General features: G+C 38.5%; 3 protein-coding genes across 6 annotated transcripts; 2 read left to right on the top strand and 1 right to left on the bottom strand.

Moving 5' to 3' along the window:
* The first annotated feature begins 3,320 nt into the window (after positions 1 to 3,320).
* On the top strand, positions 3,321 to 17,902 carry LOC104613449 (chromatin-remodeling ATPase INO80-like). 3 transcript variants are annotated; one of them, XM_010281271.3, is made up of 21 exons: positions 3,321 to 3,543; positions 4,037 to 4,917; positions 5,005 to 5,205; positions 5,308 to 5,418; positions 6,583 to 7,013; positions 7,098 to 7,206; positions 7,296 to 7,376; positions 7,489 to 7,661; positions 7,997 to 8,122; positions 8,500 to 8,661; positions 8,764 to 8,821; positions 9,001 to 9,231; positions 9,393 to 9,539; positions 9,635 to 10,195; positions 10,280 to 10,540; positions 10,635 to 10,742; positions 14,124 to 14,218; positions 14,325 to 14,481; positions 15,698 to 15,895; positions 16,095 to 16,247; positions 17,102 to 17,902. In XM_010281271.3, the coding sequence occupies exons 2-21, from the start codon at positions 4,048 to 4,050 to the stop codon at positions 17,405 to 17,407; spliced, it is 4,539 nt and encodes a 1,512-aa protein (XP_010279573.1). In that variant the 5' UTR covers positions 3,321 to 3,543; positions 4,037 to 4,047; the 3' UTR covers positions 17,408 to 17,902. The 3 variants fall into 3 exon arrangements, with proteins under 3 accessions (XP_010279573.1, XP_010279574.1, XP_010279572.1); XM_010281270.3 differs by lacking the exon at positions 3,321 to 3,543 and adding an exon at positions 3,666 to 3,820; XM_010281272.3 differs by lacking the exons at positions 3,321 to 3,543; positions 17,102 to 17,902 and adding an exon at positions 3,662 to 3,820 and having other exon boundaries at positions 16,077 to 16,247.
* Positions 17,903 to 19,188: 1,286 nt separating this feature from the next.
* On the bottom strand, positions 19,189 to 23,292 carry LOC104613448 (Pentatricopeptide repeat (PPR) superfamily protein). Of its 2 annotated transcripts, XM_088891577.1 has the most exons (3): positions 22,991 to 23,292; positions 22,088 to 22,370; positions 19,189 to 20,902 (listed from the first exon to the last, which is right to left on the bottom strand). In XM_088891577.1, the coding sequence occupies exon 3, from the start codon at positions 20,824 to 20,826 to the stop codon at positions 19,291 to 19,293; it is 1,536 nt and encodes a 511-aa protein (XP_088747703.1). In that variant the 5' UTR covers positions 20,827 to 20,902; positions 22,088 to 22,370; positions 22,991 to 23,292; the 3' UTR covers positions 19,189 to 19,290. The 2 variants fall into 2 exon arrangements, with proteins under 2 accessions (XP_088747703.1, XP_019056033.1); XM_019200488.2 differs by lacking the exon at positions 22,991 to 23,292 and having other exon boundaries at positions 19,189 to 20,897; positions 22,088 to 22,227.
* A 259-nt stretch (positions 23,293 to 23,551) lies between these two features.
* LOC104613446 (small ribosomal subunit protein eS27y-like) lies at positions 23,552 to 24,702 on the top strand. Its single transcript, XM_010281268.3, has 4 exons — positions 23,552 to 23,716; positions 23,928 to 24,029; positions 24,219 to 24,247; positions 24,364 to 24,702. The coding sequence occupies exons 1-4, from the start codon at positions 23,567 to 23,569 to the stop codon at positions 24,488 to 24,490; spliced, it is 408 nt and encodes a 135-aa protein (XP_010279570.1). The 5' UTR covers positions 23,552 to 23,566; the 3' UTR covers positions 24,491 to 24,702.
* The last annotated feature ends 245 nt before the right edge of the window (positions 24,703 to 24,947 follow it).

The following is a 24,947-nucleotide window of genomic DNA, read 5'->3' as shown; positions in this document are numbered from 1 at the left end:
TTTAATCTCATTAGACATTAAATCCAATGGGTTTGATTGGTCAATTACATTAGAATTTTCACTTGCACACATGTTTTGAAAAATAGTCATTCTCTTATTAAAATCAGTTTTTAACTTGTCCCACATTGGAAAATTACAAGTTTTGTTTTGGGTCTTTTAATAGGAGTTGATTTATACTCTTTAGAATAGAAGATGAGGGTATGGAGGCTTGCTACCACATTACGCACGCGCATGCATGTATGGCGCAATGAGGCGCACTTTGCTTGCGAAGGGCGACTTTGTCTTTTTGGTGCGATGCTGACCATTGATATGATCAACGACCACGATTCGATCGAGTGTGATCAAGAGGCACAATTCAAAGTTAGCAATCATTAACTGTTAACTACCTTTTAAATAGTCACAGTCATGGTTCAAAGTATGTATCGTATCTTTTGAAAACGATACGGTCCAATTTTTTTAATGGGCACAATTCAAAGTATGTTTCGAACCCCCAATTTTTTTAATAATAAAAAACAGGTTATAAGCTTTCCAAAAAGCCAAACTTTGAAAAAAAAACTAAAAAAAAATAGTTTCAGCCATTTCTAAGTGCCGATATGATAGGTCGAAAGTCGTATTGTATTGATATTTTGAACCTTAGTCACAATGTTTAAAATTGTGACTATTCATGTGTCATTCTTTGAACCAGCACCTTCCTCTTTTTTACAACTCTTCAGAAACTATTTAAGGAGCGTGAATCAAGCATTTTACAAAAAAAAAAAAAATTCAAAAATCACTTTCTCTCTCTCAGTCCAGTCTGCTACAGTCTCACAGAAAGTTTCTTTGAAGACTGTTCAACTTTACTGGTTGTAGATTCTCATCTAAGGCTCTGTTGTATCATAGGAACGGATTTGCCTGTAACCAATAGCAAACTTAGTGAAACTGAATGGGAGCAAATAACGTTCTAAAGATGGTGTCTTCAAACGCGCCTCAGAGCTTCTCCTCCAAGTTTTAGTGACCCCATTTCCCAACAATTCTCAACTCATAATCAAAATGCTTGTTGCTGCCTAAAATGGGCCGAGGGCTACAATGTAACTTTACTTCCGAGACGAGGGCTAGCTGAAGAGTCCAAGGGCTGGTGAAGCCGAGGGCCTATAAGTTTGACTTGCGAAAGAAGAAACACGTTAGAGGCCTCAGGTGTTATTTTAGGGGTGGAGACTCCGACAGTCAAGTTAGCAAGGGTGTAGCAAAGAGGATGGATGAGGCCTGAGTAGGATAACTCAGACGAGGTCACCAGGAAGCTGGAGAGCTAAGAGCAATAAATGCCAAGATAGGTTACCTAGGGAGTGACTCCACTTACTTGGAGTTAGTTACAAGCAGACGATTAGGATGCGATTTGCCTTGTGCTGCGCATTACCATCTGTGGATGTCACGTGTCCACGCACCATAGAGCCTGCCATGTGCGCCTACATCAATGCTGAAGGAGCAAATCAATCCCCCGTGGAAGTGCCTATCTCTTCCGAAGGATTCCAAAACCATTAACTGTGTTTGTAAAGATTTCCCTAGCTTTCCCTTCCAATCCTTACGTTTTTCCTTCAAACCAAACATAAGTGTTCTTCTATATCAGAGATCTCCTACAATCACACCCATCACAAAGGTAATGTGGCTGCATACTGGCTTGAACAAGGCAATGTGGAGCGCTTACCATCCCTGAGACCTGTTGCATGTGTTTAGTTCTTGACTCGGCTGGCAGGGCTCTCCCTCGCTAGCTATGATCTTAGATAAATTAAATAATTTTTTATTACTTTTACCCATATCCTTTTTATCTACCTTTTATTGGAGAGAAAAGTAAAATAAATAAATAACCATTAAAAAACCGAGTTATATGTATCTTTGTCCAAAACAGAGCATAATCTTGTAGGAGCCCGGGAAGCATAAAAGAAGAATGAAAATTATTTTTAGTTTAATTTAGTTTCTGAGAGAAAGTTTATTTTATTAATACTATTTAATAATATCCGATTACAATCCAATTCAATTCCATCCATTTGCAGCTCTGATAACGTATTAAGGCTCAATTTAAAAAGAGTATAAATATAAATATGCACAGTATAAATACATATAAAATACAAGATTTTGCACTCTATATATTTATATTTGTACTCCACCCGAGCTGAGCCTAACACTGAACCCAAACTGGGCAAGCTTATTAAGTATTGGTCTGAGACGGGTCTTAGCTCAACCAGTTTGTATGCAATCTTTATTTACCTATGAACAAATGAAAGAGAAATGAATCTTTATTTACCTATGAACAAATGAAAGAGGAATTCAGTTAATTGTTTTAAGACAGTTATTTCTCTGCAATTACAAGGAAAAAGATTATTTCCCTGTAATGACATGTTAAAGAAACAAGGAAAAAAATGATTTTCCATAGAATTCAACACTTTCCATCCAGAATATTGCCATAGGCATTAAAACACATTCTGAAGTTATAATCCAGTTCTCCCATGGACGTTTGAGAATGCCCAATTACAACCCTTCCTTTCCTCCTGCTTTTCAGCTGTATTTGCAGAGAAGTAGGTAAAATTTCTAGTTTGATGTATTTAGTTACGGTTCTTTCTTCTTTTTTTCCTTGCGAATACTTTCAGAAGAAAAGGAAAAAAAAAATAATTTTGTAGCAAAACAAGAACTTTGTTTTCTGGTAAGCACTTGAATAATAAAATAGTAGCTTCTATAAACCAATTACCAATAGGTATGGTCATGGCGAATTCAAGTTGTTGGTGCTCCTGCAACTCGATTCCATGAACATTATACACCATTAGTTGTCTGAAAAATAAAATGAACATTATACACCATTAAGCTCTGAAACAAAATACTTAAAATAGGTTAGTTTCTGTAGGAAAATTTCCCAGCTTTTTTTTGCCCCCTGATCTTACCAGTTTTGACTTTTTCAGCTCTGTACGTAGATCAGAAGTTAATATTATTGTGTACGTCTAATTTTCTGCAAGTCCCCACCAGTTTTAACGGTCTGGATTTTTGAATTGGTACACTTCTTTCATCCTGAAACTAATGAGGACCCACCTCTCATGATAGATCATAGCCGTATCGTATCGGAGAAGTATTTCGAATGAAGCTGTGTTTCTGTGTCTGAGACCGAGACAGAAGTGGAGCTCGGTGGCGAATTGGGCAATTGGCTATCGAACGAATGAAACACGTAGTACACGTTAAGGAACATAACCCAGCAGCGCACACTAGCACATTCGAGATGCTTTCCTGTTCACCGTCTGTCTCTTCAATTCGTCTCTTTCTCTCTCTCCTCTTCCTTTACTTCTTCTACTCTTGCTCATCATGCGCAGACGCACAGCGCCATGCGGTTTCACATGTTCTTTTTCCTGAAAGCTCTCCTTTTTCTTTCCTAAACAAGTTCAAGAATATCACATTCTATGTTCCGTCGGCAATTAAGGTTTTGGTTTTTAGGGTTGCTTTTGCAGAGGCCGCAACCCTAATTGATGGAGCACAAGCGACACTCGAAGAAGGAATTTGTCGTACTCTAATCTGTTTAACCTCGAGGTTAGTGATGGGTTTTTGGTATTCTCAAATGGGTTCTACTTGTTTTTTAATCCGAACAAGGTATTTATGGGGAGAGGGGGAGCTTTGTCTTTGGGGCGTGACGAGTTTGTGAAAAAGTAGGGTTTAATTTGTGGTTTACGTTATGTATTTCTATTCTTGGTTTTTTGTTTTTGGATTGCTGTATTGTGGTATTTGATGAACTTTCAATTTCCCCAACAAGATGATGATTTTGATAATTATGGGAATAGTAGTCAGAAAGAGACCAGAGGTAGCCAAGGTAGGCACTATTAATTCTAAAATGTTGTTTTTCTATTTTTTTTGTTCTATTTTGGATTTTCGTTCTGAGATTTTGAGTCACAATCAGAGTTGTTCATTTGGGTTCTAGGCCTGAAGACACATTCATAATTTGCAAATTCCTGCCTTTTCTTTCATCATTAGTACCCACCGTTGAGTAGACAATTTTAACTTATATGTACATTGTTGGTTTGAACAGGTAGAGGAACCATGAGGGACCATATGAATGGGAGTTTGTTAAAGAGATCCTCTGAGTTGGGACGAAGGAAGAAGAACAGGCGGGCAATTGAGGCTGAGGCTGGTTCAAATTCTTCAAGTAGGAGAGGCGCTGACCGCAGTGACGATGAGGAGGAAGACAGGGAGTACGGGAGACACATTTCAGAGGAGTGGTACCGATCAATGCTTGGGGAACACATTCAAAAGTACAGGAGGGGTAGGTTCAAAGACTCCTCTCGTCCAGCATCCATCCAAATGGGAATGCCAGTTCTGAAGCGTAATCTTGGTTTCAAGGGTCAGAAGTTGGGTGCTGAGGATAGAGTGCCGCATGGGATGGAAACCCCATCAGATTATCTTAATGACATTAATCCTCGTAAGACTGGAAGTTACTATGAACTCACATCAGAATATGGGACTGATAGGTTTTCTTCATCTGCTGATTCTGCTTATTTGGATCTTGGGGAAGGGATCGCTTATAGGATTCCTCCAACTTATGATATACTGGCAGCTTCCTTGAACTTGCCAAGCTTTTCAGACATTCAGGTGGAGGAGTATTACTTAAAGGGTACACTGGATTTGGGCTCCTTAGCTGTAATAGTAGCCTCTGATGGAAGATTTGGGCCTCAAAGGCGGGCAGGAATTGGTGAGCTGCAGCCCCAGTATGAATCACTTCAGGCAAGATTAAAAGCCTTACCTGCTTCTAATTCTGTCCAAAAGTTCAATCTTCAAGTATCTAATATTGGGTTGGATTCATCTTCCATCCCAGAGGGGGCAGTTGGAGGAATACAACGGTCAATTATGTCTGAGGCAGGTACCTTGCAGGTTTACTATGTGAAGGTTTTGGAGAAAGGAGACACATATGAGGTCAGTATTTGGCTTGAACTATAGCTATTTGGATCTTATTTCCTTTGTTGTTATTTTCTTATTCAGTTTTATCACTTTGGGGAATAGATCATTGAACGCAGCCTACCAAAGAAGCAAACAATGAAGAAAGATCCAACCATGATTGTGAAAGAAGAGTTCGAGAAGATTGGGAAGGTTTGGGTAAACATTGTGAGAAGAGACATACCAAAATATCACAAAATTTTCTCAAATTTCCACAGGAAGCAGCTAGCTGATGCCAAGAGGTGTTCTGAAACCTGTCAAAGAGAGGCATGTAGAGTTTTATTGGCACTCTATTTATAATTGTCACCAAAGTTGTTTATAATTTGTCTAGTGCTTGGAAAACCACTGACAGTTGATACTTGTTACCAGGTGAAATTGAAGGTGAGTAGGTCATTTAAACTGATGAGGGGAGCAACAAACCGAACTAGAAAACTGGCTAGAGATATGATGGTGTTCTGGAAAAGAGTGGATAAGGAGCAGGTGCAATTATTCTTCTTTGTGGAATTTCATAGGTCATGTTTTGACATAATGTGTTTTTGGTTCAGCATGGTTACTGTATGGATTCTCTCCCAAGAACAAGAATCACAAGACAAAAAAATGTTTAATAATTAATAGTAATGGTCAATATATGTGTATATGCATATTGGACCTTAATGTAATCATCTTTCTTAGACCCTAAATCTTTATAGATTAGGGAGCTCTGTGCACTTGGAGGCTCAAGATCTAAATTTGAAGTACAATACCACATTTATCTCAAGGTGCATTTAGTGTGCTACTAGGAAGTGTTACCAATACTTGGAAACGGGCTTAGCTGGTTGAGACTCCAAAAAGTTTTAAGATGCCAACTTGTTAAATTGGTAAGATCTGGGTCCTACTACGGGCTTATTTCAACATTTGGGTCACATCATCCTCTTGAGTGCTAGATACTGAGTCATATGCACAGTTGACTTCATCAATCTGAACCATTTAATGGCTGAGCTGCATTTCTACTGACAAAGTCTAAAATCTGGAATACCCCCATTTGATCTTTACCAAGCAGGCTTGGCATCTGATTACTAGGCTGTTTAGGGGCACTAAACAGATGTGACATGTTAATTAGATAATCTGGCTTTGAGTTGGTATTATAAATTATAATTTCAACATTCAACATGTTGTAAAGTAGTTTGGTAATCTTAAATGACTCATTGTTCTGTTGCTTATGTGCCTATACTAGCATGGAATAAAAGGTATCTAGAGAATTAATAATGCAGTAAAACCTTATAAATTTGTGAACAGGGGGGGGGGGGGGTGATTTGATTTTTATAATCTCTTTATGTCTAGAGGTAACAGCATCTGCAAAAGTTTATTTTTGAAAAACTAAAACTCTCTCGTTTGGACAGAGTAATAGGCAGAGAGGTTGGTTGCTAACTAAACTCTGATGCATTTCACAGGCCTCCTGTATTTGTACATAAATATATTTGCAAACAAGAAAATAAATGATTGTTTTGTTTTGAATATCTTATTTCCTCTCTGTCATCTGTTTGATATAAATAATTTATACATGGAATTCTTTGGGGTTTTAAATAAGAATATGTAAGATAATAAAGAACTTGATTGGAATAATTTGATAAGGTGCATTACACTTTCCCTGCCATTTGCTTGCAGGCAGAACTGAGGAAGAAGGAGGAAAGAGAAGCTGCAGAAGCTTTGAAACGTGAAGAGGAGCTCCGTGAAGCAAAGAGACAACAGCAGAGATTCAATTTCTTATTGTCACAAACAGAGCTGTATAGTCATTTCATGCAAAATAAGTCAATTTCACACCCATCAGAAGCTTTACCCATGGGTGATGGAGAATTGAATGACCAAGAAGCAGCTTTGGGCTCTGCAGAAATTAAACTTGGAGAGGAAGAAGATCCTGAGGAGGCTGAATTAAAAAAGGAGGCACTTAGAGCCGCTCAACAAGCAGTCTTCCAGCAGAGAAAAATAACAAGTGCATTTGACAGTGAATGTCTAAAGCTGCGCCAAGCAGCTGATATTGAAGGCCCTCCAAAGGATACCTCAATTTCAGGATCTAGCAATATAGATCTCCTTCATCCGTGAGTGTCTTTTCTCTTGCTAATAATAAATTTTCCCCAAATTGGCCTGATTATGACTTTAAAATTTACTATCCATCCTCTCAGCTCAACTATGCCTGTTATGTCATTGGTGCAAACACCAGAAATGTTTAAAGGTTGCCTTAAAGAATATCAGCTAAAGGGCCTGCAGTGGCTTGTTAATTGTTATGAGCAGGTTGTAGGTGATTTCTAAATAAACTTTCTTTTCATCTACCTTACATGGTTTTTGGTTTTAACTTTGGAATTTCTCTTTTTGTGCTTCAGGGTTTGAATGGTATACTTGCTGATGAGATGGGTTTGGGAAAGACCATCCAAGCCATGGCATTCTTGGGTCATTTAGCTGAGGTAGTTGATACTTCATTAAATAGTGTTTGCTTGATTATTGTGATCCTTTGCTTATCCAAAAAAGGGGAAAAATTGCTCTTTTGTATTTACCTGGAAATTCTGTTCTGTATAGGAGAAAAACATATGGGGACCATTTCTTGTTGTTGCACCTGCTTCTGTCTTGAACAATTGGGCCGATGAAATTAGTCGTTTCTGTCCTGACTTGAAAGCACTTCCATACTGGGGTGGAATTAATGAAAGGGTGATTCTGAGGAAAAACATCAACCCAAAGCATCTGTATAGAAGGTAATTTTCTGCCTGAGCAATGTTCTTTTCACCTTCTTTCTGGATAACCACATGATTTTCATATTTGGAACAAAATTTGAAGATATAGAAAAGGCTTTCCTGGATGTATTTTTAGGGAAAAAGTAAGTTATTTATTAGAAGAAGCAGGAGATGTGCCTGTGAATGTATAGAAAATATGCCCCTATACGGTTATACAATTTATGCTGTACAACAAGGATGCTTTCAGTTCCAAAGTTGGGAGGCTTTTCAGAACATTGGCTCCTGATACACCGTACCTTTTCTTGTGGAAAATATATTTATTGTTATTTCATCTTTTCTCTTATTTTTCCCTATAGGGAGTCCACATTCCACGTATTGATTACCAGCTACCAACTGCTGGTATCCGACGAGAAGTATTTCCGGCGTGTGAAATGGCAATATATGGTTTTAGACGAAGCCCAGGCTATTAAAAGTTCAAACAGGTTTAACTTCATCTTCCAGATTGATGTGCTTCTGATTATTTTAATTTCATAACCTTTCTATAGTGCATTAGCAGATAAATTTCACCTGATTGTCTTGGTGCAGGATTTGTTTCTTTTTTGTTGATACTTAAAATTTAATCAGGTTCTTATTATTATCTAAATATGAGTTTTATTTAGCTCTATGTGTTAGTATGCACAGTAAACTTATTACATGTTAATGAGCAAATTATTCACAGGTAAGAATTAGTTAGGTTCCAATCTAGTAAGTACGTCCAATCACAATCATCAATTCTTTGCCATTATATGCATTAAATATAACCCTTACTCCATGATTTCCTATGTTCTTGATGGTTGTGATGAATATATTGGTTTTGCAGTATAAGGTGGAAGACATTGCTCAGTTTCAATTGTAGAAATCGCTTGCTTCTGACTGGTACACCCATACAGAATAACATGGCGGAACTGTGGTCCCTTCTTCATTTTATAATGCCTACCTTATTTGACAGCCATGAGCAGTTCAACGAGTGGTTTTCAAAAGGGTATATTGTCTGTTGCCAGTTTGTTTTTTAATCCTTTAATTCTTGTAAGCATTATAACTGTCAAGGTTCCATTACTCATTCTTTGTCCTTGTATATTATCAGCATTGAAAATCATGCAGAACATGGAGGAACCTTGAACGAACACCAACTCAACAGACTGGTGAGTGGAGGTTTTCAGTTCTGATAATTTCACTGAGAATATTGCTTGAGAAGTTGAATGACTCAATATCAAGGGATAATATCACATGCCTAAAAGATCCTTTTTTACCTGGGGTATTGGTTAAGTTACCTTATGCAATTGATTCCTGCCTGATTTGTTGCTTCTTATTCTTTTGACAGCATGCAGTTCTTAAGCCCTTTATGTTGCGGCGAGTAAAAAAAGATGTGATAACAGAGATGACTGGAAAAACAGAGATCACAGTGCATTGTAAGTTGAGTTCTAGACAGCAAGCATTTTATCAAGCTATAAAGAATAAGATATCTCTTGCTGAGTTGTTTGACGGAAGCCGAGGGCATCTCAATGAAAAGAAAATTCTCAATCTGATGAATATTGTTATCCAGCTGAGGAAGGTACCTTGGTCTTGCTCTGGCTTCCTATCTGTTCTTTTAGTAGATATTTGCACAAAAGAGTGGCTTTCCTTTGTTGTCAATCTGTCTGTAATGTTCCCTTCCATGTTGAATACAAACAGTGTTTTTTTTTTTTTTTTTTTAATTTATGTATGTTCTGGTAGGTGTGCAACCACCCAGAGTTGTTTGAAAGGAATGAGGGGACCACATACCTGTACTTTGGTATGATCCCAAATTCTCTTCTGCCTCCTCCCTTTGGGGAATTGGAGGACATACATTATGCAGGGGGTTGGAATCCAATAACATATAAGGTACTTCCTTCAAGTTGTCCTTTGTGACCATTGCATATGGATATTCTTTCATACTTCCTGAGTTGATCATGGTGGACCATTTTTTTTTTCTTTAGGTTCCGAAGTTGGTTCACCAAGAAACAATTGAAAGTTCTGAAATGCCTTGTTCAATCTTCGGTCATGGTGTTCAACAAGAACTATTTCAGAAGCTTTTCAATATATTCTCTCCAGAGAATGTTTATCAGTCTGTGCTCCCACAAGATAAAATATCAGATGAGTCTTATCCTCTTAAAAGCGGAACATTTGGTTTTACGCACTTGATGGGTTTGTCACCAGGGGAGGTTGTTTTTCTTGCAAAAGGTTCCTTCATGGAAAGGCTGTTATATTCCATTATGGTTTGGAACAGACAGTTTTTAGATGAAATCTTGGATTTCATGGAATCTGAGGCTGATGATTCTGAATATGGTCACCTTGAGAGGGGGACAGTGAGAGCTGTTACAAGGATGTTACTGATGCCATCTAGATGTAAGTCTAGTTTGCTTAGAAGGAAGATTGCAACTGGTCCTGGCCATGCCCCATATGAAGCCTTAATTGTCTGTCATCAGGACAGGCTTGTATTCAATACCGGGCTCCTTCATTCAACATATGTTTTCATCCCACGAGTCAGAGCTCCCCCTGTAAGCTTGATTTATTTTTTCATTTACTGCAGGAACAGATTGATCATCAACTATCTTTATGACTCATACTTCTCTTCTTGACAGATTAATGTTCACTGCTCCAATAGAAACTTTGCATACAAAATGGTAGAAGAACTACACCACCCATGGGTTAAGAGGCTTTTCTTTGGTTTTGCACGTACATCAGAGTGTAATGGACCTAGAATGCCCAATGGTCCTCCTCATCATTTGATACAAGTAATTGATTCTGAAGTACCTGTTGAACAACCTATTCTTCAGCTCACATACAAAATATTTGGATCTTCTCCTCCTATGCGAAGCTTTGACTCTGCAAAGATGCTTACAGTAAAGCTATTTCCTCTTTTCTATTGCCAGCTTGTCTTGTTTTTTATATATGAAAGCTTTGTTTTATTAAGATTGTGGCTTTACCTCTATTCAGGATTCTGGGAAACTTCAAACACTGGATATTTTATTGAAGCGCCTGCGAGCTGAGAATCATCGTGTGCTGTTGTTTGCACAAATGACAAAGATGTTGAATATTCTTGAGGTATTTGTAGTTTTTTTCTATTTTCCTAGTCATGTTGTGGCACTACAAACTATAGAATTGGCCTCAATCTGGCCAAGTCACTGTCACATCCATTATCAACTTTACCTTGAGTTGCACTCATGCATGTACTGCTAGTGACACTTGACACAGTTGAATCATTGAACCTTTTTTTATCACCGTTTTTAGTCCTTTTTATTTTTGTGTTTCCTCTCCTCATGAGGGGGACCGTAGAGGCCATGGTAAGCATAGTTGGTTAAAGCTGTGTGAGTATCTCATCTAGAAATGGATAACCTGTCTTTGCATTACTGATTGGGTAGGTCAAGGTAAGCAACTTGCTAATAATAACTACCGTACCATGGTCGATCAACTTTTACCTGAAATAGAATTTTGTCCACAATAATGATAGCTAAAGTGACTGATAAATTCCCTGAGAAATATTTGTTTGATATGAATACATAAAAAATGGGGAGTCCATGACATGTTTGAAGTTTGGAAGTTCAACATTCATGGTCGTGTTAACCAGGAGCATGTAGTTAGACATGATTATGTTATTTCTTAGTAAAATAGCTTTTGATTATGGTGACTCAATCATCAGGATAAGGCAATCCAGGTAAGTTGGGATGGAGAGAGGGAAGGTGTTAGGCACCCCTCTCCCTTGTTAGTGCGAATGCCGCTTCCTCTGAGTCGAAATGCCATGCGAGCAGGCAACAGACCTCTTAACAAAAGATTTGACAGTGAGGAAAAGGTCCTAAATGGCATAAGAAAAACATGTACTGCTACATTCAGTAATGGTTTACTCGGCTTCTAGCCACTGTTTTTCCTTTTTTTTTTTTCATAAGATTTATGTCTTAAAATTCAACTGCAGAAGCTAATTGAACTCAGGGTACCATTTTCTCTCCTCACCTATTTCTAATTGTTCGCGTTGGAAGCCAATGAGTGTGCAATACTGGGGGTTCCCCCCTTCATGCTTCTCTTGGCACCAGAACATCTACCGTTCAATGTCTTAAGAAAGGGGAGGGCAGAGAATGGGGTGAGTTCGGATTCCAGAATTACAGGCTCGGGAGTTCATTGAGACCAGGGCTCCATTCTCCTTCATACTGAGCTTCAGTGAATGGGGTGGTACTGGTAATTTCCCGTCACACCTTTCCTGAAGTCAATAGCCTACTTGGGGAGAACGGGAACCTTGGTGTCTATTGCCCCAAACCATCCTGGCAATTCATTTCAGGCGATAACAGGAAAAATAAAATAAAGAGAAATGAAAGAGAACGAATGGAGCTTACCTTTGTGCATAGAGGATTCACAGAAAGTGCTTCACCCAAGAGATTTCAGAAGGACAACGCCGTGAATACCACCAAAGGTTTCGAAAGGAACTTTTGATTTTTCAGAAGAACCCCGCCGTGAACACTAAGGGTTTCGAAAGGAACTCTGAACTTCTCTTGAGACGCCAGACTTGGGAGCTTCTAGCACACCAGAATCCGAGCGCCAGAGATCGTGAGCAGTGTTGGTTAAAGGTGGAAGAGCCGCAACTGGAGTGGTCGAATCTGGTTAACGGCGACCACCCTTCTCTGCAACACCGAGCTCTTTCTCCCTTGCCATTTCTGGGAAGAACGAAGAAGAGAGAGGCCCGAAATAGAAAACTCTCTCCTTTCCTTTTTTTGGGTAAAAAGGAAAGGATTTTAAAATAAAAAAAAAATTAGATTCAGCTGATGTGGCAAGAAAATTTGAATGAGGGGGAGGGCCTGTTTTCTAGGCTGATTTCATGCCTTGGGTCCCTCCCACCATCCTCTATTTATAGGGTTCAAGCAGGGGTAGTTTAGGCATTTTTTATGCTTGTAGGGGTAGAAAGGTCCAAAAGAAGAGAATTTCTGGGTATGAAGGGTATTCCAGGTATTTTGAGAGTTTTCAGGGGTAAGATAGTCCGAAAGTGTGGGTTTGAGGGTATTCTAGGAAGGTGTTGTGAGGCCATTTTGGGTATTTTGAGGGTTTTCAGAGGTAAGAAGGTCCAAAATGTGTAAGTTTGGGGGTATTTTGGGAAGAAAGGTGTGGGGGTATTTTGATGGTTTGTAGGGGTAAAAAGGTCAAAATGAGGTAAATTTGGGGGTGATTCTGGGAAGGAAGATGTGTGAAGGGTGTGCTGGTTATTTTGAAGTTTTGGAGGGGGTTCGAACACAAGCTGTAACAAGGGAATATTCCGATCCAAGGGTAAGCAGCTTTTGAGTGGTAAGGATTTACTTAAGGAGGATTGTTGTGTTGATGCTATATCATGAGAGGGTTGTGCAAACAAATGACAACTTGCGAAATAGAATCTTGCTTGGTTTGAAGGCTAGGAATGGAGTTTTTATGTGAAATTTGGTGGGGTGAGGTTTTCAAGGGTTCCAAACTCGTTAGTGGGGTCAAATGGGTCTGAAGAGGTCTGCATCTAGGGGATTTACGAGATCCTGGTTCTTGAACAATGAAGACAGCTAAGAAGGAATTTTGCTTTGATCAAGGGTTAAATGGCGGAGCATTGAGATGAAACTTGACAGGCGAGGGTTTTAGCATACATGGAGTCCCTAGGGGGTGTCGGATTAGTCGTGCAAGGTGTCTAAAAGAGGATTTGCAAGAGGGGGCAAGTGTCCACTTTTTGGGTGCTGACAGTAATGGACGTAATTTACTTGAGAGTTCAATGTGGACATGTCCTGCAAAAATAGCTAATGGTGTTTTTACATCTGGGAGTTAATTATGTGGCTTGATTCCCTATTTACCTATGTCAGCTTTGCTAGTCTTTTTATAAATGGCTTAGGTTGGTGGATAAGGGTTACATTTTTTAACCAACAAGCCTAAAGAGTACTTCGGTGGGAGAGGAAGTGATGCTTTATGGTTTGTATACTGGGAATATGTTAGTTTCCTGGGACAATTGTATTGTGTGACCACTTTTCTTTCACAAGGTCTATGCTCTAACTCAGTCCAAGAACCCCTTAATGCTCCACTGCCTTTGGCTGTTTGGCATGCCCAAAGCCTGAAGAAAATGGTCTGCCCCCTATAGATAATGTGGTGGCTAGGGCTGTGGCTACTTTGCATTCTTGGTTATCTGCCAACAATCTGTTCAAAGACATCCTACATCATCAGTTTTTTGAGATAGCACTCTGTTTAATTAATGCCACAGTCTGATTTTTTGTATTTAGTTGGGAGAGCCAAGATTTTTTGGGTGGCTTCCCTTCATAGTTTCTGGCTGTACATGGAGCATACTTGACACTTGTACTTTTTGTCAAGTTCAATACAATACCTTCTTCTCAAAAAAAAAAAAAAAAAAAAAAACAAATAGTTCCATTCTCATTTCTTAAGCCTGCCTCTGTTTTCCTGGAGTTTGTTTTGGTGTTAATGTCATATATTTATTTGCAGGATTATATGAATTATAGGAAATACCGGTATCTTCGACTTGATGGTTCTTCCACTATCATGGATCGTCGAGACATGGTCAGAGATTTCCAACATCGGTGGGTATTGTTACTCTGAACCCTTTTTTCGTCTTTTTTTTTTTCTCAACAAGTGTCAAAGCATACAAATTTGAGATGACCAAAAGTGACTTCTCTATTGCTGTAGGAGTGACATTTTTGTATTCCTATTAAGTACCAGAGCTGGTGGATTGGGTATTAACTTGACAGCTGCTGACACCGTAATCTTCTATGAAAGTGATTGGAATCCTACTCTGGATCTACAAGCAATGGATAGAGCCCATCGTCTAGGTCAAACCAAGGAGGTTAGTCAATCTTTCTTTTGTCATACCTTGGATCTAACAGGACAGTCTTATTTGCTTGATGGTTCACCCATCTTTCATTCATCATTTGCTTATGTTCCTTGTCATTTCACTACTCACTACTTCTATGGAGCAACCTTGTGATGTTGACAACTACTTCAGTACTTGTGGACTTCAAGAGGCCCCACCTCCAGTGCATGAAACTTAAAAATAAATCATTTGAAAGTGGACGAGATTGTCTAGTTCTGTTGTATTGGTGGGTCTTGATTGTACACAAACAGTTTTTGTAGTTCCCCTTGGTTTAGGGGTTTGTCAGTTTGTCAAATATAGGTTGGCCTGATTGGTCATAGATAACATATTATTAAAGAACTATGAAAGACCGTGGGAATTTTCGTAACAAAATTTGACTTTTAGGCTCCCACCAATGTGGGGTCTGGGGAGGGACAGGTGTACGCCGCCTTACCCCTGCACATACAGAGAAGCTGTTTCCAAGATTTGAACCCTGGTTGGCTGACACTTTAGCTAAGCAAGGAGTTACTAGGGAGGTTTTGTTTTGGGCTTGTTTGTAAGGTTTTTGTTCTGATGTTTCCACCCATCCTGTTGGTTGTAAATTTGTAATTTTATTTAAAATCATCAATGAAAGTTACCATTTCCTATAAAAAAAAAAAATTGAACCCCGGTCACCCAGGTTGCAATGGAGCAACTCAACTGCATCCATGATATAAGCATATTACATGGGATACCTGCACCTGTATCCATCCATTAATCCATGTTCAGGTTTGTCAGTGGTGAGTCTTATCTCTGTTTACCATATCTGTGCCCTTTTCCACATCTGTGTCTGGGCATCATAGCCAACCAAGAAATTTGACTTAGTTGTTAGAACGTAGTTCTTCTCTCTAAATTATCAGCTTTCAATTGGGTGAGAAAAATAAAATTATTTGCTCCATAAATAATTAATAATAAAGTAATGCATGTACAATGTTCTACTGGAGTAAACCTCTTCTTTCTCATCTTGTTTGTAAATTTTTTAATCCTTTAAATGAGTTCAAACAAAAACCCTAAAACCTTAAAATATATGCTGCTCATATTTGCTGTTGGTATTTCTAGTATTTATTCTATGTATGTGCATGTATTTACATATTTTTGGGTTTCTTTCATGTGTATGGAGTTTTTAGATGACTACTTTCTACAACTGAAGAGGATATATTATCCTATGCAGGTCACTGTGTATAGGTTGATTTGTAAGGAGACGGTTGAAGAGAAGATTCTGCAAAGAGCAAGTCAGAAAAATGCTGTGCAACAGTTGGTTATGACTGGTGGCCATGTTCAAGGTGACCTGTTGACACCTGAAGATGTTGTTTCTTTACTTCTTGATGATGCTCAGTTGGAGCGAAAATTGAGAGAGGCTCCAGCACAGGTAGGATCTAAATTGTCACTTCTTAACTTTTAAACTTAGTTTTGTTGTTTAATTGTATTCTATTAAATCCACTTTGATTATTCCTATTTAGCATGTTTTTCCATTATCTTTTCTGAGCTATAGGTAGGGGCCCCAGTTGCAATTCAGAGAATTTAAACTTCATAAGATCATTCCATTTTAGTTGTGTTTGTTCCATTAGGGTAAGGATCTGCAGAAGAAATGTGGAACTAAGGCCATACATCTAGATGCAGAAGGGGATGCATCTTTGGAAGATTTCACAAACATTGGATCACAGAGTGCTGGATGTGGACCCACTTTGGATCTAGAGGGTGTCAAGACTAGTAATAAAAAGGTATGTTCAATTAAACCTTAGTACCTTACTTCAAAATAAATAAGTGAATAAGGAAAGACTGACTGTATGCCAAGGTCATGGACCTGGTGGTAAATTGATACAATACCAAGTGCCAAACTCTGAGTTTGATGATCTAGATGTTCCTTATCATCCCATGAGCTACTACCATGGCTATGACATCATCTATTTACATGCACATTTTTCTTTTGGGTTGGCATGCTTATTAGTATCATCTATTTGTGAGATACCACCTTGGCTATGACATCATGTTCTCTGAATTCCCGTTACCTTTTTGCATGGTAACTCCGGACCAATCCTTGTTTCTTTGACTACCATGGTTCTTGGTTGAAAATTATCATTTGGTCTCTTCGTTCTTTTGTGTTTCATACATCCAATACGTGGTGGGTCATTCTGACCATCCAAGTTTTACTTACGTCTCTTTGTATCATAAATCTACACCAAGCATGTGATGCGACTGTACATCATTAATAGCAACATTTCCTTCACACAAGCACATTATCGAATATCAATATGGTTTGAATTATATTAGAATCCTTAATTGATGCCATATTCCTACATGTATTGTGCATGAGTGCATCCATGATAGATGGAATGTCCAAGGGAGGTAGAGACTTTTAAATGTCCACAGAAACAATTTCTAAGCAGATTCCCATACCTTGCTGAAAATATTGGTTGGTTGTTTCACCTATGACTACCATATTTGCCATGTTTATTTAAATTATTGTGTAATGTCACAAAAATAAGCAAATCACATCTTAAAGAAAAATTGGATTTTAGCTACCTATTAAATTGCAGATCTCAGCTTTATTTACACTAAAATGCTTTGTTTGCAGAGAAAAGACAGCTTGGACAAGCATGCTCCCCCAAAAGCACGGAGGGCTCCCAAGAACAGTGATTCTCATACAGAGATTAATGAACCCAACTCATTGGACTATGAGTGGGATGATCCCGTCAGGGCCACAAGCTTGCAAAATCAGAATCTCAGAAGGCCAAAGAGACCCAAGAAAAGCGTAAATGATAACCTTGAACATACAACAGCAACAACTGTAGCTCCTGAACCCACCGAGTACCCCACTTTATATGATTATAGTCCTGCTGGTTTTATAGGAGAGGATGAAGAAATCTCACCTCCTAGCTAGTCTCCAACCTGATAGAAGTTGGGAAGAGAAGGAAAAATGAAACCCAAAATTATGGACATATATTGTCCAGATGTTGGGCTTCTCTGTTTGAATTTACAGAGATTGCATTTGGCTGTGATCATCACAAGGAAACAAAGGCAAGCAATCAGAGCGCACACCCTGTACAATAATTTGTGCATATTATTTTGACCTCATCAAGATGCAAGATTTTTCTGATTATACACGGTTTTGGTGCTCCCATAAGCATGTACAGGTGGGATATCAATTCTTACCAACCTCCCCCCCCCCCCCCCCCCCCCCCATCAAGGCAAGCAAACCCAGAAGCATGTACCGTGTAAAATCGATTTCTCATTATGAAATAGCTGTAGCAATGGCAATCTGGAAATTCATGCATTTAGCAAATTCCAGCGCTATTGGAGAACGTTCTAATTGGTTAATTGTATTGCAAGGAGCTTGATATATTAATATATTATGTTTCATTTTAAATACAAACAACCTCAAGGGTTAGTGCATGAAACATAAGATCTACACGAAGTCACGAATTGCTTCCAGAAGATAACCCAGAAATCGACTTAATGAGCTTGGTCCTATGTGACTTTCCAATCTTCAACTCAGTCCAACCCAACCCTCTTTTAGGTTGGGTTCGAATGCTGTCAGGGTAGCACAGCTCAAGTTGCCAAACTCCAGAAGTTGGGCAAAATTGATCTGTCAGACAGATTTTAAGAACTCACCTCCCAATTAGATTTAGTATTTATTGCCACCCAGACAGTTTGAAAAAGCCTTCTGACCCCAGGGGTCAGTTTATACAGTTGACAATTGGTGCAAAGGCAGGTACTGACTGAAAACAAAAGCTAGGTAATCAAAAGCATGTCCATTGTCCACATAAAGTTGGATCAACAGTTGGTGCAAACTGCGAAGTAATATTTCCATCAACACTTGGGGGCCAAAGATCCATGCCCACCCATTAATGCCAAATATAGACGCCAGTGATGTATCAAGCTGCTGAAATTTTTCAATAAAAGTTTTGAAAATTCCTTTGACTATATAGCCATATATTTGCCAATTCTTCCACTTCCCTAGTGTGGCATTTAAATAAAACTGAGCACCTAGTTACAAAATGCATTAGTCCATGAGAACTCTAAAAATCCTTGTATAAAACCACTTCCCCAGAAAGCTCATTTATGCCACAGGCATATTTAGTTCGATATGTCCCAAGAAAATGCTTTAACACAACTTTTCATGAACCAAACCAGATATCAGAGAGGGTCTTCAATCTTTGACTTGGAGTTTTAAGAACCTTCAAAACCCGATTTCTAAGACCTGACTTGTTTTTATTTAATATGTGGCCTTGTTTTTATTTGATCTTCCTGGTAAAACCTGACTTGGAGTTTTTATTCCAATAGATCATGTTTTACTTTGAGGATTCTCCTGCCTTCCTCAAGATAAAGGTACCTATTTCTGTGTCATATAAAGAAATCATGTAGCAAATCCAGGCAATCAGGCTCTTTGGATGTTATTTTCCTCACTTCCAGGCCACACCAACTTCACAAACCATCTCATATTGGACTTCTCCTCATGAAATGATGATATTGGCTGTTCAAACTTTCTCTTTTTAGAAAAAAAACGTGGAAAAGTTTGTCTTGGCCAAAATTCACCACCTAATTTCGGATGCCTACTCATTATGTGATGCATCCCCTGAATCAGTAACTCATTTACTGCTACATCATTGCCCCTTCTCTAGTGAGGTAGTGGCCGCATGTCATCAAGCTGTTCAATTGGGATTTAGAAGTGACCACAAACCCATTAGACTTCAAATAGTATTTCCATTGTGTAATGATATATTTGCTGGAAAACAAAATAAAGATAAGAGCATGCATATTAAATCAGATTAAACTTAGACCAGGAATTTTGAAGGCATTCCTCTCATCCATCAATCTCCTGACCCTCTCGGCATCCTCGTATCTTCCAACACTAGAAAATATGTTAGATAATAACACATAGTCCCCCCCATAGCCTCTCTCCATCTCTAATATCTTTCTCATCACTCTCTCACCCATATCCACATTCCCATGAAAACTACAAGCACCCAAAAGAATCCTCCAAACCACCACATTGATAACATCTTTGGGCACCTTCAAAACCATCTTCTCTGCTTCATCTAACCTCCCTGCCCTCCCCAACATGTCTATTAAGCACCCATAGTGCTTGATATCAGGAACAACTCCATACTCACTAACCATTTTGTAGAAAAACTTGAGCCCTTCATTTACCAATCCTCCATGGCTGCATGCATTCAAAACACCCAAGAAAGTGATCCGGTTTGGACGCAAACCTATCTTCTCCATCTCCTCAAACCATTTCACTGCTTCTTCTGCCATCCCATGCATTGCAAACACAGAAATGATTGATGTCCAAGATACTAAACTTCTTCGTTCAGTTGAGACCTCCTCAAACACTCTGAATGCACTCTCTATACACCCACACTTTGCATATGCATCTATAAGTGAATTTGTAATGCGAATTTCAGATGCCATGAACCCATTTTTCTCACTGTAAGCATGAATTGATTGACAAAATTCAAGTAACCCGAGATTTGAAATTGCAGGGAAGATTGCTAAGATTGTTATTTCATTTGGTTTTATTCCATCTTCTACCAGCATTTTGCAAAAATAAATGAGAGATTCCAGGGGCCTGTTCATCCGGGTATACCCATCAATCATAACAGTCCATGAGACAACTGTTCGGTTTGGCATATCATCAAACAGTGCCTGAGCCATATTCAGTTCACCCCAATTTGTTAAACCGGTGATCATGGAATTCCAACTGACCGAGTTCCTTTCAGGCATTTCATAGAACACTCTTTTCGCCTCACCCAAACAACCACAAATGCTATACATATTCACCAAAGCTGTCTGCACGTATAGATGAAATCCAAAGCCCACTTTGAAAATGTGAGCGTGCACTTGATTTCCCTTGATGGGTTGGTGTGAGCTAGCACATGCCTTGAGCAGGAAAGAATAGGTGAAGCTATCAGCCAAGCTTGAAGAATAAGAAGATGCCAAAGTTTCTTTCATTTGTTTATAGAGTTCCAAAGCTTCCTCAGGGAAATTATCCAATGAGTACTCTCTAAGCAACATATTCCAGATCATCATCCCTGTATTATCGATTTTACATTGGTGTAACCCAGTTGTGATAAACTGAGAATGGATTTGGAGACACTGGCATCTCGTTGGCTGTTTGAGTAAGAGAGAGAGCAAGCGTTGTTGAACTGGGCCACTGTAACTTTCATCTCTAATGTGGTACGTATGGAGCTCCTTCACATATTGCCTGATGATTAAATTCTTCAAGGGTCGCTTTGTTGGAGTCATTGAGCAACTGTTGATGCTAAATAGACACGAAATGGCTCTGCTGAGCTTCATGACAGGATAAGGAAAGGAGAGGGTTATGATAGACAGAAACAATGAATGGCATTCTCCTTCTGAGTCACCAACTGAGCTGCCACATGTAAGACATCAAGGTCATGAGCATCTCTTTCTTACATAAGGTAATCCCTATGCATATCATAGAAACAATTGAAAACATACAATACTACCAATATGAGGAGTGCTTTCAGAAACTAGGTCTAATACAATGATGATTACAGTCCCGTATGAATATCATCTTACAATAATGTATATACAGAAAAAAAAAAAAACTATTTTGTATCAATCTCCAGTTCTCCACATTTCATTACCTTAAGTACACAACTTAGAATATGCATCAATAGTTACAGGATGAATGAATAGTTAGAATCTAAATAAACCTACAAAATTACTACTTCGAGCTGTTTATCGAAATGTTTCAACACAGTGAAGATTTCATTTTGAAAAGGAATTCACAAATTGCATCCTTTGAGGGCTTCAAATGCATGAGTGAATGATCCCGATTTTAACAAAGTAATCTGAGCAACCAAATGCCCATAAATATATCCAATTAATGATGATTACTGACTTATAATCAACAATATCAATATAGAACTACCATAAACATCTTAAAGCAAGGGAAACCCTACTTCCAATTTTCTAATTTAAGTTTAGAAGAGCTTGGGGAAGGGGTGGAAAAGAGTGAAGAAAAGGCCCTCTCTCTCCATCCCCCAACCCAGGTGCAGGTGGAATTTGATCCAAGGTCTCCGCTACGACCAGCAGGAGACCTTACCAACAAGCTGGTTGGCACCTTGCTCCTTTTACTTGTTTCTTTTGGTACTTTCTTTGCCTTTTCCCTCCTTTTGCTTTCATTTATTAGTTTTTTAACCTTTTCTGGAGGGATTACCATAAGATATCGCAGTGCTCACACATCCATCTTCCTTCTAGCAAGTTTGAATAAAGAATCCATATATTAGCCTGAACAATAATGCCCCAAAAGCCAATAACAAATTGACGCACAAGATAATTGTGAACTGGGAAACCGAAACTCAATCCTCATATAAGCAATTATTCAATTAAACCTCAATTTCACAAATATAGATTACAACCCTGGTAGAAAAAAAAGGATTAAGGATTACAAAACGTGTATATATGTTCTTGATGAGCCACTAAATAGTGGTATACCAATAATGTATTATAAAGCATATCCCCTACCCCCCCCCCCCCCCAAAAAAAAAAAAAAGGAAAACAAAACAAAACCATAACTCAGAACTCTAACCTGAAATATCTAAGCAACGGCAATAAGTTGTTGCTTTGAAGGCTCGAGATTCTTCTTGGTATTTTGACCGGAGTCCCCAGTGAAATCTTCAATGTTATATTTGACGTTGATGTAAAGTGAACAGCTAGGACATCGAGCAATCTCTTCCCCCAATCTCAGCTCCTCTTTGGTGATTTGAAACAAATCTCCACATGGGCATGGATACGTGAAGGCCTGAAGCTCTTCCTCCCACTCCATATCTTCGATTTCCACATCATCGTAAGACATCTCAGCTCTCTTTGACCTAAGGAACAGAACAGCCAGGTAAATCAAATTGAGGAAAGATCCAAAAGAATAGGGTCTATTTAATCATTTTTCATGCATACTACCAAAGCACAGACCCTTTATTTATTGGGTAAAATGCTTAAAGCATCCCTGGGTTTTCCCAAATTGATTAATCATATCTTAACAGAAACAATGAAATGTTTATTTTATCTTTCATTATTCTTCAAAATTTCAAAATATCATTTGACACAAAAATACCTATGTCTTCTATTTGCAAAAACCCTTGGTTTAACTTGAAGATTTTAGTTCAGGAAAACCAAAGAGACTTTAAATCAAATCAAATAGTGAATCTCGTTTAGTCAGAGAATCAAGGAATTGTAACAAGTTATAAATCAAATAGTGACTTTAAACCAAAGAAACTTTAAAAGAACAATATATATTTTTTCCCAATATCTGTTAATTATGTAGTGAATCTCGTTTAACCAAATCAACTAGTTGATTCTCCGTTTAGTCAGAGAATCAAGGAATTGTAATAAGTTATAAATCAAACATTCAAACATGAAGAAAAAGACGAATGGTTCAAACAAATGTATGAGAAAACTCAAAAAAAAAAAAAAAACGTAAATTTCTGATAAGTACCTGAATGTTTTTTCTTTTCGATTTTGGCCGATGCCTCGCTGATTCCGTTCACCGCTGAATGCCTGCAACAACTCTTTGCTCAAGACTCAAGACAGTGGTTGCAGCGGAGGTTGGTCGCCATTTGTTCGTATTTCACCACCACCCAAGATGATTAAAGAGGAGAAGAAGATAAGAAGAGTCGGTTTGGTGACTAAGGGACAATGGGATTGACAGAGAAAAAAAAAACATAAAAAAAAGTGAAAAAGATGAAAGAAGATCAGAGTTGCAGAGGGAAGATGGAGGGAAAACGAAAGAGAAAGGATAAAGGGTTTTCTATTATTTTGGTTTTATACAACCCGCGAACTGTTACCCGGGTCGAACGGTTTGACGGTTCCACCGTTCGAATCAGCGGTTTTTTTAAAGAACGGGTTGGGCCTTAAACAGAACCGCTGACATGGCCGGCTGCATTTGGAGGATGTAATTGGTAATGGATATTATCTTATGGTATAACCGGAAAAGCACCCATCCCTACCTCCCTAGAGTAGAGCCTTGAGAGGGTTCCGAACGAAAGGCCACGATCGACAACTTATTCATCCAATGGCTAACAATTATTTAAATCTTCCTTATAAGTACCATGTTTATTTCAGTCCCTCTCCCATTCGTCTACTAGCTGCAAGCCTGCAACATCTCTCGCTGTTCGGAGGCTTATCTAGGGTTTCTGGTTCTGCTAGGGTTTCCGCCAAAATGGTGAGTTCAATCTGATACCTGGAAGTGTCCGTACCTTGTTTGCTACGATCTTGGTTGTTCGGTTCTGGGTTCCGTTTATTCTTTACAGATCGTTATTTGTTCTCTATTCTCTGCATCTGTGTTTTCATTAGGTTTTACAGCTTTCTATCTTTTTACATATTTTAGATTTTAGTTGGTTATAACCTTTTGAGAGAGGTTTTAATGGTGTTAGGTTCTTCCCAACGATATTGATTTGCTCAACCCTCCGGCCGAGCTTGAGAAGAGGAGGCACAAGCTCAAGCGTCTTGTGCAATCACCGAACTCATTCTTTATGGTAATCATACATATCCAAATTCGTAGATTGCCTGAAACTAATTACTATTTTGTATACATTTTCATTTATTTATATAATATTTCAATTTTCTGTTCCTCGATTATTTGGTTTTGTGGGTTGATTTCTTCCATCTTTTGCTTTAACCTTTCGAGTTATCTTTTCTCTAATTGTTCCATCTTGTTAATGCAGGACGTGAAGTGCCAAGGCTGTTTCAACATGTGAGTTCTGTAATTTGTTATCTGCTGGGTCTCTTCGTTTTGTTTTTTTTGTTTTTTTCATTTTGTAATTAGCTGGGTTATTGGTTTTGCAATTTATGGGTGTGTTGTGAATGCAGAACTACTGTTTTCAGCCATTCGCAAACCGTTGTGGTGTGTGGGAACTGTCAGACGGTATTGTGTCAGCCGACGGGAGGGCGTGCTAGACTTACCGAGGGATGCTCCTTCAGGAGGAAGGGAGACTGAGGGTGATCACTAAATGTTGCTAGAATTCGTATTGGCTTAGCATTCATTGCAAAAAGAGGCGGTTTTGGTTTTTGTTTCTATGATATAATTTTGTTAGGAGAACATTTGTGACTGAGATTACTACCGACTGTATGTTTCTTTACTTTTTTTATGGAATTTGATTTTATTTGGAACTATGTTAATATATATTGTCACAACTCCGGTTATCTTTAGTTGCCTCGTCGGTTATGGTATGATATTTGTTTACGTAATTTGTTTTCGCTACGTTATTTTGTTGAGTTTGTTTAATGTTTATATTCTGCTGCATCTTGTCTATATGTGAAAAATTAATGGAACTTCATTCACTGTTGTGCTTTTCCTCATCAAAGGTGGCCTCTATCCGAAGTGGTAGTGTTCCATATGTACGTAATAGATTGTTCTTTTCTTCTGGTATGCACCATATCAACCCTCAATCGTA

This window comes from Nelumbo nucifera, chromosome 7 (assembly GCF_055504915.1).
Source record: "Nelumbo nucifera cultivar China Antique chromosome 7, China Antique-T2T, whole genome shotgun sequence".
NCBI lineage: Eukaryota > Viridiplantae > Streptophyta > Magnoliopsida > Proteales > Nelumbonaceae > Nelumbo > Nelumbo nucifera.
The sequence above is the reverse complement of the archived record's forward strand: the minus strand, read 5'-3'. Positions and strand labels throughout refer to the sequence as shown.